At 41.9% G+C, this 13,082-nt stretch overlaps 1 protein-coding gene across 3 annotated transcripts in view; it reads right to left on the bottom strand.

The window, feature by feature from the left end:
* The window catches only part of NUDT4 (nudix hydrolase 4), a 28,066-nt gene extending 14,990 nt beyond the window's left edge, over nt 1–13,076 (bottom strand). For all 3 annotated transcript variants that reach the window (XM_042025457.1, XM_042025475.1, XM_042025468.1), the window contains exon 1: nt 12,688–13,076. In XM_042025457.1, the coding sequence (XP_041881391.1) occupies nt 12,688–12,786 (99 nt within the window). In that variant the 5' untranslated portion in view covers nt 12,787–13,076. The remainder of the gene's footprint in view (nt 1–12,687) is intronic.
* Nucleotides 13,077–13,082: the final 6 nt, after the last annotated feature.

Here is a 13,082-nt window from a genome sequence, read left to right as displayed (position 1 = left end):
ATGTCCCAGTTACTAAGACGTACCCAGTCATTTGTGTAGTAAAAGGCTTCCTCCTATAGGCATTACTTACATAAACCCTACCCCGAAGTCAAAGGACAACTATGGGGAGTAAAAGGGCAGGGTCAGCGGTCAAATTTTGAAAAGCAATTAAAAGACTAGAACAAGAACCTCAAGTCTAAAGGTTATAGTTACAACTGGTGCCAGACAACTGAAGTGACAGTCCCAGCCCTCACCTTTATGGACTTCAGACTTACCCCCTGTTGGGTTAAGTAGGAAAATGACTCTCTGATGACAGCACCAGTGAAATGATTACCACTTATACTGTATCCCTTTGCCACTCATGGAAATAGGTTGTAGGTTCACCTACAGGAACTGAGAGTGTCATTCAGACTGCATACTTTGTGAATGCAACAATACTTGTGCATACTGATGTGCACCTGGAAGAGCCTTATCTGACAGATACTGTCTTGTAATGTTTATCTTATGTACAGTCAAGATTAGTACAGTGGAGAATCCTTTAGAGTAGGACTATTTCCCCCAAGTTTCTTCCTATGCTAAGTAAGGAATACAGAGACATCACTACATAGAGAAGCATTCTTAGCACCTGATCTAAATGTTCATGTTTTCAGTCAACTCAAGTATTTCACTCAGCTATCTAAAAACCTAGAAATATTCAGCAAAAGCAACAAGGTTAAACACAAATGCATCTCAACTTGATCTTTACAGCCAAAGGTTTTGGTTTCCTAGGATCCTTTGACATTAACAAAAGATTCACAGAGTGTACACAGCTCTACTGAAAGTAATGTTAGAAACTGTTTTTCAACACTTAGGTGGAGCACCTATATCACTACAAAGAACCACTGTGTAAGCAGTGCTTAAAGAGCAGTTGTAAAAATCAAGTTATGAATTCACTTCTGATATTTCAAATATAAGCATTAAACATTTTCTGCTGATGAAACTAGCACTCAATCCAGTCATGTGAAAGCTAGCAACAATAATGAACAAAAGGATGATTATATCACATTAAATCATTCCCAGCTTGGTACAACAATTTTAAATCAGCATTCATTGCTTAGTTAAGGCTAAACATAAAAATCTTAATTACTAATATGGGATAAATCAGGTTGCTCATTCTGGCAGTGTAGTGTAAAGCCAGGAACTTTTTATGCCTTTATATATAGTAGTTGACTATCACTAATCTGATCAATAGACTATCAAGCTGGGCTTGTACATCTATTAGCTTTAAATTACCCTTTTTAAAAGCAGAAGCAAATACATCTAGCAAGTAATCAACATTAAAATACGACTCTTGTAGATAGGCTTTACAGCCATGCATACAATAAACTCCCAAGCATTACAGCCCAGGAATTCATTTTAGCAACTATCCAAACCCCCACTAACCCTGGAACAGAGGCATTTTCTCAAATGTCTTTCCCTCTGTGCTTTATTCTCCTGTGATCTCACTGCTTTTACAGTCTGAATCCAAGGAATCACACTAAGATATATCCCTGAGATCCTCAGATGCTCAATTTTTTTTATCCATTAACATATGAAGCCACTAGGACATGAGGCATCCATCCTGGGGTAATGCTACCAAAATCATGCTTGGTGTTAATCAGATTCAACAAGCAACAAGAGCTGACAGCTAGCAGTTGCAGGATTGTGTAGTAAGGCTGAAAAGCATTCCACAGATTTTTTCAATCATAGTATCAAGCAGTCTTCCATGTTTTTGTTTTTTGTATGTTGTTTTTCATTCCATGTAGTTTTCAGGTGTTTCCATCTGTAAGTGGCCAGAAGATACATCCTTCAGTACCTAAATGACCAGGCTGTAAATATAAATGTGATTTAACTATGAGGACACCAAAAAGCTGTGGTTGGCTGACATTGCACTCACATGCCAAGAGAGGTCCAAAAATCAGCAGCAAAAATGCAGCAATTCATCTTCTCTTAATAGAAGATAGTCAAACTAGGAGAGACATGATATAGATTGCCTGGAAATCCAGTCTTTTCTGAGGAGGCTCATGGTCAAGCAGATTACAATAGTCTACTGGTAAAAAAAAAAAAAAGACTGCAGAATCTGACACACCTGTACTTTTTCTGGCTTATGCACACCAAATTGTACATCATAACCCCATTAGGCTCAGAAGAAAAAAAGCAAAAGTACTTCCCATGCAAAGAAGTCTGTGTCCTCTATCCCTAAATGCAGAAAAAGGACTAAGATATCCTGAGCTGTATTACTTGCTAATGATCACTGCCTTTCCCATGTCTCTAAGACTTACTGTTGATAACTCTTGTTCAAAAAATATACAGAGTATTGCAGTGAAATCTGCTTGTCTAGTTATACTGCTAGGTTTATCTTACTCCAAAAGACTAAGGTAAAGACACAACTTTCCATAATGCTGCCAAGTGAAGAAGTAAAGCTGTAAAATTCAGCTAAGAGGAAACAAAAGAAAAATTCTTCCATTAAGCATTACCAGCCAAGTTTCACCTCACATTCAAGTCCAGGAATAGCAATGACCTTTGAGTGTATGAGGAGGAGAAACTGCTAGCCAGCCTACTTGTAATAAGCACCTATCAATACACATACCCATGATATGGTTAACCAAAGAGGTTATTACAGGGCAGGTGGCATCATGGGACTTGGTCACTATAAATGTTAAGCCTGCAGACAAACAACTGAAAATTTCTAAACATGCCAAAGTTTTGGCCTCTTCAGCGTTCTCAAGTCAAAAACACTTCTGAAACAGTTAGTAGCCGTGTATTCCAGAAGACCAAAATGGCAACAGCTCAGAGTAATACAAATTATAACCACAAGCTATTCCTCTTGACTTTTTTTTTTCAAATTAAGCACTAGACAGGTAGAAAATGGTTTAAATTGATATAAAATATCATTACTTTTTATCTTTCTTAACTGAAGGGTATTATAGTTTACCAAAATAAAAACCTATTTACATAAAAAAGCAAGGGTAAAGTTTAAATTAGCTAGACAGAACAACCCCCCCCCCCCCCCGCTGGAGTCGGTAGAGTTCCAAACAAAGTCATCCCCAACTTGAAGGAAAAACTTACAGCTGAAAATGTACCATTCCAATTCCACAATAATTACTTGTCATTAGATGTCTAAGTTCTGTATTCCCAGCCTAATCCCATCTATTCCTGTCTTCCCCACTGCACACCCCATTTTCTCCCTTCTCATTGCTCCCACTACTCCAGTAGCTATGTCCAACTTGACATTTGAATTACCTGATTCAAGTCTGCCTTTCTTTACAGCAATGCTGGCAGGTAAAAGGAGTAATGCCCAACAGGAAAGGAATCAACTCCTCACTCCCAAAAGACCACAAAGCATGGGTGACTCAGCTGCAAAAAACACCACATAGCAGGTGTGCTGCTCAGCTGCATGGAAGACAAAGGACTGTGCTCCCAAACTCTACAAAAGTCAGTACACACAAATAATTTCAGAAAATTTAAACTGGTCAGATTATAGAAGAGATCATTAAGGCATTAAAAGGTATCTCTCAGGTACAAAGCAGTGTCAAATGCTGTTAGATGTAATCCATATTTTCACAGGCATCAGAAACATTAAGAGGATAAAACATCCAAGCCTACTCTGAGGAAAAAGACAGGATCCACTCTGATGGAGGTTAATATAATCTAATTTAGCACACTCAATATGGAAACTCAGCCTACATGCTTGGTCTCCTAAAGTTACAAACACCTGAAAGAGTCAGAAAAGTTTTAATCCTAATACAGGCAAGAGGGTCAGTCAAGCCCTATGATTTGTTTAAAACCAGTCAAACAGATGCTCAGGGAAGAGTACAAGCACTGAATGTTTTACTATCCCGTAACACTTCCAACCTCCAATTGTTTTCAGCTCAGGAGCTTCCTTAAAAGCACTAGGGAACAACTTTCAATACTGCAACAGAGGAACACAACTGAGAAGCAAAGAAAATCGCCTCTTACAAACACTGGATCATATTTGCAAAATTAACTGTATAAATTTTTAGGCAAAAGCACACATCTTGGAGAGCATATGTCAGCCTGGTAATGTATTCAAGAGATTTCTTTTATCTAACACTTTTTTTTTCTATTTTAAGAATCACTGCCTCATTTTCGTAGTTCTGAAACAGTTTCTCAGTTCCCCTATAGGCTAATGTGGTATCCTTGTCCTAGAATGCCATTGCCTTTTTTTGGACTCCAGACGGTTGGAAAATGCAGCTTTAAAACTTGCCATAGCAATGCTACACAGGCAGCATTTAGTAAGGAATATTTGCCTTCCTGAAAAGATTCTCAGTAGAGTGATTGCTTATAGTCATCATTTGTTACTGCAGTAATTTTCAAAATTACTTTATTTTTTAAACAGGGAGAAGTAACATGCACAAAGTTATTGTAAAGTAGTAAAAAGACCTTAGGATCAGACTTGACAGCAACTTAAGAGCTTATTAAAGTCAAGGCTGCAAGACCTTTACTTTCCCCCTAACACTGGGATTATGAGTTCAGGAAGCTGATTTGGCTGAAAAGTAGATTCCCCATTAGAGCTCAGTGTCCAGCCTGCACACACAACACCCACCAGGACACAGCCCTTCAAGGGGCAGTGCTGCGCAAACTGGAGCAGAAAGGCACCACCGCAACCTCCAATTTCAGATGAGCCTATACCGATTCAAGAGCCTCTAGCAAAGTACTTTAAAGACAACAGACTGAAAAACAGTCCCCAGCTATGACAGAGGTTAAAAAGCTGATTTAGCCTCACTGAACAGGAGCTAGCACAACAGCAGAGGAATGACTAACTAGCAGTACATTAATCCTAATGCACATTAATTTGAGCACAAATCTTGGATGCATCCCAGAAAACTGTGTTCTATCTACACAATATATTAAAGTCTGAAATGTCCTCCCAACTTTACTTAAAGATCACTTTTCAAAGCAGCAAAACAGCACTTGGCCATAAGTCAGTGCAACTTTACCCCCATTCTGAAGATGAATGATAAAGAGACATGGATATAATTTTATAATGCTTCAAAATTAGAACTGGAAATTATTTTTCCTTTGAGACCTTCTGACTTTAAGGCTATATGGCAATAAGTAGAGAAACATCAGCCTTTTTCAGAAGAAGTTTTGCTTTTGACTTGCAATTAAAGCTATATTATTTTATAAATTTTATTTCACATTAAATTCAAATATTTGGCTAACATGTTATAGCAATACAGAATTTGAGTACCTTCCTCTGGCTATTTAAAATCCTTCATTTTGTTCTTTGGCTAAAGTGTTCATATCAGGAACAGAACAGCACTGCACTACTATGGCATGCCAGTCAGAACATATTTCCTCACATAAAGAAACACTCAAGTCACCTGTAGCATTAGATGTCCCCCTAAGCTTTAGCATGCTTTGGAGAATCAGATGTGACAGGTCTCACAGTGCGGTGAAGGGTGCAGATCTTGCAAAAGGAGATTCCTACCTGAAAAAAACCGCCAGACCTGCAAACAAACAAAGTTCCCACCAGTGCCTATAAAAAGTTTTACTTCTCACACTGGGCCAGTTCCCCAATCCACTTTACAGAATTCTTCCCTCATGCTTGCTAATGCAGACCAAGGGAGAAACCACAATGTAGCAGGGGAAGAGCTAAATTCATATTGCTGCCCATTTCTTTTTAACTTGAAACCACAACCTAATCTTGAGCAGGAGAACTGGGCTTTACTGGTTACTCAGCAACATAATCTGTTTGACTAAGGGATCAGCTTCCAAGCACTTGTCAGAAACAAGAGCTCCAAGTCTTTGAGAGCTGTTCAGCTGCAGGTAAAGATTTGACAAGGTTATTTCTTGACAAGTACCAGTTACCTTTTAGCCTTTTCTGTCTTTGAGATATGTCTTTGAAGACAAAAATTTGTTTTAAAGTATTTACATTTGTAGCACTGCTTTCACCCAAGTGCTTAAGCAGTAAGTCCAAAAGCCACGGAATTAAAGTAAGCTTTTCAAGAGTTCTACAAAAAAGACTGGAAAAAATACACATCAACCTATGGTCTGTGAACTCACATATCTACAAAAGATGCTTAAGAAAAAATGTCTACAAACCCTAGCTAGACATAAGAATGCATATGTGTATATAGGTGCATATATATATATATAGCTATGATATTAATATATTTCTGAAGTCTGCCACTCTGCTATTTCACAGTAACTTGGAAGTTTTGAGCACCACTGAGTTAACTGAAGCAATTCAAATAGAAACTTTGCCACCAGTTTAAGTCCTCTAAGTAAACTTAGGATGGTGCAAGTAAGCTAAAAGGGTATTTTTTTCAAGCATCTAAACATAAATATAACTAGTTCAAAAAGATAGCATCTTTGAAACAGGACAAAAAGTGTTTTGTTACAGGACACCTTAGCCTGATGTTAGACAGGTACAGCCATATTTCCTTCTCCCCTCAGCCCACTTTGAGCAACTATCCACCCCATAAAACATATCCATATGGCACAGACAAGTAATACCATAGGTATGGAAAAAAAAATAATTGAGGTTTCAAAATAAAAACACCTCATGATTAACTGATTTCAGTATCTGAAGACTTATAAATGAAGACTGAAGCTTTCTGCCATGGTGGACAGTGGAATTCCCACAGCCTCACTAAACCTGCAGGCTTCCATGGTTTGCAAGTAGTTGCAATTTGTCAAAAAAGATTCCTACATGAAAACAAGGTGCATATGCAATGCCTGCCAAAAGCTGCTTTTCTGTGGAAGCAATGAACACAAGGTGCCTTGTGTCCAAAGTCAGTTACCTGACAAATCCTACCACAGCAACCCAACATTCAATTTTTGTTAACATCAACACAAGCTTTAACCCCATATGAGCCTGCAGGGATACACTATAAGCTGACACTGCCTCTGTAGATGCATCATAAAGAGCCATTTTGGAAGCTGTTTATAGGCCTTGATTTTTCAAGCTATACCCCTTCCTACAGGAAGCAGATCATAGATTCTTAGAACGGTTTGGGGTGGAAAGGACCTTTAAATATTATCAGTTCCAGCCCCCCTGACACAGGCAGGAACACCTTTCACTAGACTAGATAGCTCATCCAACCTGGCTGTTAATGTCCAAATGTCAAGGAAATGCTGAGGAAAAGCTAAGGCAGCAATTATCCTATGTTAATTACTCTTCCTGTCCAGTAGCAGGGTAGGGACATGAGACAGAAAAAGTAAAAGCCACAGTGTGAAGTGCATTGTGAAATGTGTATTCTCTGGCATTTAAAATATGCCTATATTCTATCAAACAATCAAAATGCAAGGTGGGTAACCCATACCACTATGGAGACCAAGCCAGCCTTAAATACGGTGCCATGGTCATACCCCAACTTATTTGAAAGCACACATTATTTGTGTGTGTACACCTGAGAGCTCTACACTGAAGGATAAAGAAACCAAATAAAAAATTCCACGTCAAGTATGGAACATCTTTCATGACAGTGCAAGTTTATTTACAATAATTCCTCGAACATCCCATTTTGCCAGGGTAGCCAGGTGATACTTCTGGGCCCTGGTTTTATGGATCAGGTTGCATTACAAAAGGTCTTTCTGGTTTTCAGGCTATTTAGACAAATGCACATAAAAGTAACATTTTACTTTATCCTTTAATAAAACCATTGCTAATATGAAGCAACAGCTGTACAAAACTGAGGAACACTATTTTTTAAAATGATGAAACTGTGACCACCATAAGAAGACAAACCCACACTTAATCTGACATTATATAAGACAATAAATAAAATTATTAAATCAGACCAAAAAGGAGCTATAATGCTAGGAGCCTATAATTTTAAAACTCAAGAATAAGAGGTAATAGTTGCCATGCAAGTATACACCCTGCTACAGAGGGGGGAAATCTACATTTCCTGTGTGTAACTTTTTTTTCCTCACTACTGTCTCAATATTAAAAGAAAACCCTTCCCATCTGTTTTCGTCTCCTGTACAAGGCCAAACAATGAAGGCAAAATTAAAAATTGAAAAGCTTGAAGACTTTTTTTGCATATGAAACTATTTTAGGTCTGCCACTAGCAACTAACTGCTGGCTGAACACTAAAGTAGGGCTTTCAGTACCATACTTGATTACATAAAGCAGTGTTACAGATGCCAAAGTAATTAGGATGCACGCAAAGTTTATATTGAAGATATACAAATAAATGAGCAGTTGTTTTTAAGTAAGATGTAGTTGATGGAAAAAAATTAAATTAGGTTTTAAAATTATTTCAGTTACTCAAATTGCTACAAAAATTATGTTTATTACTATTTGCTCTTGCTGATTTAAAGGCATGCCTTGTTCTCGGCATTGAAAAGTAATAATTTCCTTGCTTACCCTCTGCCCAGACCCTAAGACAGGAGGATTTTAACATAAAACTACTGTTTGCAGAACACTGAATGCATAAACAATTCCAACCTGTGGAAGCAGTCGGTCCCCACAGCACCAAGGGGGGCTCTCCTGCAGGCTTATTCTAAAGCTGCCATCCACTCCTAGTTGCTCAAGAGAAACTTGCATTTCCTCATACACAAATCTGCCAGCCCTTCCCTGCCTGCTGAATACCATCAGCTTTTTGCACACACCTAACAGCTTCTTGTTTGTTCAAAGCAAAAAGACTGCACCCCCCTCGCACTGCACACCCACATAGCCTTGTTTCACTTTTTCATAGTATTTCTCCTGCTTCATTTCCAGGACGTGTTTTTTCTTTCGAAGGGCAGACAGTCTCTGCGATGGCTGGTTTATTTTCTTAAAGAACAAAAGGAACCAGCACTTAAGTGCATATCCAGCCATTTTGCTCTCTCTTCAGCCCAAATGACAGCACTGAGACTAAAACAGGCAACACTTTAATGACCGTAGTCTAAGAGACCACCTCCTTTAACACTAAAAAACCCCAAAGCTACTGGGCACATTACTTGGCTATTTGGGCTTCCTCCAGGGTATTTTTCTTTTTAAATCATACACTATGACAGCATGAAGGAGACAAAACCTAAACCAAAATGGACTATAGAGCACTAAATTGTTCTGTGCAGAGGCACTTGAAGAAACACGGATTTTCACAGTGGTGAGCTGATCAGTCATCTCAGGTACGCGTTTTCAGCTCAAATATCAGCTCTCAAATCAGAAGCTTTGAGACAGGTTGCAGGACTACAGGAAAGCCCAGTTTGAAGCCTGTAACACTCAAGAGAACTGACTCAACAATTTTAAGTCTGGCAGCAAGGACTGGCAAGTCCAGCAGTAAGTCTAATTGGACAGGGTGCTGTAGCTGGAAAGGAGGAGTTCGGTGTCTGTATTTCAAACTGTATGCCGGAACCACTAGGCTGAATTTTGCCTCAGCAGTATTCTACAGCCCACCTATGTTTCAAATTAAGAAATAAGGAAGCAAACTGAAACCCAATGTAAATAGTTGTGTAATAATAATAAAATAAATAGATGTGTAATGGAATGTAAGGGATGGCTTTGACCAGTCTTTTTCCATTGACATCTTACTTCACTGCCCATGAAACTCAGCTGTAATATTGGCATCAACACGGGTGCAGAGGTAGCATAAGAAGTGCAGTATGGTTAGAAAATGGACCAGGAAGCCATAATGAGCAGATTTTGATAGATGAACAATAGAGATAGTAAATGTTTTGGTGACTTGCCCAATTTTTGTTGACGGGTGCAAAAAACTGTTACTGAAAATGCCTAAGTCTTTAAGTCGAGAGATAGTGTCCAGAAGTCATGATATCAACAAGGGACGTCACAAAGTTGCAGAAGAAGGATCACATTCAGGTAAGAACACCACAGTGGATTTCTGGTACAAGTTGAGAGTTGATGGGGCGGCAACAATTTAGAGACTTAGATATCACCAGTAAACACAAGAAGACTGCACACCAGCTTTACAATCATAACAGAGATGGGCCCTATTACAACGGTTTTTCTGGTATAGCTATAGAAGTATTAGTAACCTTTTGGCACACCACAGCAAGATCCCATCTAAAGCAACCACAAGTGTCACCCACATTAAAAAATACGTTTGCCAAACTGAAGATGTAAGAGCTACCATGACGACCAAAAGAGAAAACTGGTTTTAAGAGAAGATGAGTTAAGACTTCAAGTTCATTAAAAAATGCTAAGAAAAGAATGACTGCTGTCTACAGCTATGTTAGAAAGCTAAGTGCAAGAAAGGAAGAAAAACAGCTAAAGCTCAGCTATAACAGGCTAGGGACTAGCCTTTTGGACAGTCAGAATGGAAATGGAAAGAAAGGTTAATTCTACAATTTGTATCACAAGATTGCTGTAGATACTCATTCCTCCAGATAGAACCTAATCAGATGAAAAGTAGAACAAGAGCTATTTAGTCTTGCAGACAGTATCTCCAGAAAAAAAAAAAAAAAAAAAGTTGAAACTTGGATTTCTTGCTTTTAAGATTCCTAAAAAGAAATGTATTGCTAAAAATTGTTTTCAGTTGTCTGCTCTATTTTTTCTACTCCCATGTCAAGCAACTCTGCTTATCCCGTAAGTCAAAATAACTATGAAAACTATTCTATCCCGTGGTTCCCTTCGACCCCCACCTCCCAATAACTTCTACAGGAGTCTCCTGTTCCCTTCTCCCAGCCACCCAGGTACCACCCTTGTGCTCCTTCCCTGCAGAAGTTACCCTACCCTTCAACACCCTGGAGATGTAGCTTGGCTGAAAATTGATGGTGCAGTCTCTAGAGACTTAGAAAGGAAACACTGAAGACATTTACATGGAGTAGACCAACACAAACTACCAGGACAACAGTGTTCAAGACGATAGAAGCAATCCTCAGACACCCAATCTGGGGAACATGGCTGGTGATTGAAGTTAATCACAAACAGCAGTCAGGCATCAGACTTCTAAGGAGTAGGTTCTGTACTAATACAGAGGAAGCTGGCACTTGGGGAACAGCTCCTAAGCAAGTTCAAGCTGTTGGCACTGCTTTCCTGGAAATAACTTGTCAGAAAGCAATTTTAACTGTTTCCACACACATAATTTATGCCCTAAATCTGATCTGATGTTATCCCATTCACTTCATCCTCAAGAATGTCTACCTGCATAGACCCACGGTATGTCTACCATGCCAAGGCTCAGCCTCATGCCAGTAATACAGGTACTCCATCCAGAATACCACAAAGGACTCCAGTGCAATGACGGTCAGTACCCACTCTTCTAATACAGTCTAGCAAAGCTGCTACTATCAGCCTCAAAGGATGTTATTACACACAAAGAATATTCTGAAGCAGTCAGTGATCTCATTTGGATGCACAATTGAAAGAGAATGACAAGAAGTTGCATCAGGAAATGAAGAATGAATGGAAGTCACCGACAAAGGTGACCATAACCATGAATTTCCAACTACAACTGGTGCAAAAAGCTGTAACAGTGGCTCAGGTGTTTGATCTCCAAACAAGTCTGAGCTGGAGAAGCATCCAAAAATAAATATTAAAGTCACATAAATGGTGAAGTACACTGGAGTGTCAGAGACCAAAGAAAAGCTGTAACTCATAGCAAGACTTTGCAAGAATCCTGCTGGGTGCCTTTCTCCCTTATAATACTGGGAAAAACTCATCAGCATGGTCCCAAGGATATATTTATACCACGTAGGAAATATTTTTTTTTGCATAATCCCAAGTGTCTGTATTTTTTGATCAGGCCTCTTCCCACTGCATTATATAACCCAGGAGATGTTTAAGGAAGACATTCGCTGTATTGGCAGTTAGGGGAGGGCACCAGCATCTTCCAGCATATAGATAAAGGCAGGAAGAACCCCCCAAACCCTAACCTGCATAGTTATTTCATGGCTACTAAACAGGAAAATGAAAACAGAAATTGCAGAAGGGTATGCTTCCAGCCCGAAACCATCTATAAACGCATTGTGCAATGAAACCATCAGCCGGGTTCCCAGATAACGGGCAGTGCCATTGACCTTGGCTCGGAACATGGGACAACTTTGTTGCCACCTCCCGACTCTGCTGCAACATAAAATCCCGGGTGAGCGCTACCCGCTACAACCAAAGCCACAGCAGCAACTCTCCCGCTCCCGAGCTCCTTCACAAAACATTGCTAAGCCCCATTTTCCTCTCTCCGTGGGAAAACCAGGTGTTCCAAGTACAGGCTTTTTTTTATGGCACCCCAGCGGGGCAGGAGGTTCGCCTTCAGGGTGACACACCAGCCCTGCCCTCCACGCGCCATTATCCATTAACCGGTTTTCCGCGTGTTGCGGGCACATAGAAGATAACCCTGGAGTTCCAGTCGGTGTCCCGGCCCCTACCACCCCCCCCTTAAGAGCGGACTCTCCCCCTCCCTCCTCTCCCTGCCGAGGGGCGCCGGGGCCGCGCACAAAGGCGGCGCCGCGCACGTGGGCGCGCACCCCGCCGCCCCAAGATGGTGGGCGAGAGGCGCGCCCGCCCACCCCCCCGGCACGGCTCGGACCGGCACAGCCCGGGGGCCGCCCGCCGCCAGCTCCGGCCGGCAGGAACCCGCGCAGCCCCGCCGTGCCGCCCCTGCCCGCTCTCAGCGTGGCGGGAGCCTGTGCGCGCTGGGCTGTCCCCCGGGAGGCGCCCGCGCCCAGACAAAGGGACGCGGCAGCGGCGGGGCCAGCGCGGGGCGGCGGGACGGGAACCTCGGCCGGGCCGGGCGCGGCGCCCCCCGCCCCACGTGCGCCCTGGCTCTGCGGGCTCACCTCGTCCTCCCGCTCGCTGCGGAAGCACAGGCACGCCGCCCGCTTCTTGTAGCCCTCCCGGTCGTACGTCCGCGTCTGGTTCGGCTTGAATTTCATCATAGAGACGGTGACACGCCGGCTGCCCCCGGCCGCCGCTGCCGCCGCCACGGCCCCTCTCTGTGAGCGCCGCTGCCGCGCCCCCGGGACGCCGGCGCGGAGCCCCAGCTCGGGAGCGGGGCTAGAGGAAAGCCAGTCCCCGCCGCTGTCACAACAGCGCCGCACCGCCTCTGCCGCTGATGATGGTGGTGGTGGTGGTGGTGGTGGTGCCGCCGCCCCGGGAGCTGCACCGCGCCATGGAGGCTCTCCCGGCGCCCCGAGCCGCCCGCGGCGGCCGCCTCTGCGCCCCCACTATTTAA

Source organism: Corvus kubaryi, unplaced genomic scaffold (genome assembly GCF_017639235.1).
Source record: "Corvus kubaryi isolate FWS band 111438036 unplaced genomic scaffold, C.kubaryi_AGA036_p1.0 129, whole genome shotgun sequence".
NCBI lineage: Eukaryota > Metazoa > Chordata > Aves > Passeriformes > Corvidae > Corvus > Corvus kubaryi.
The sequence above is the reverse complement of the archived record's forward strand: the minus strand, read 5'-3'. Positions and strand labels throughout refer to the sequence as shown.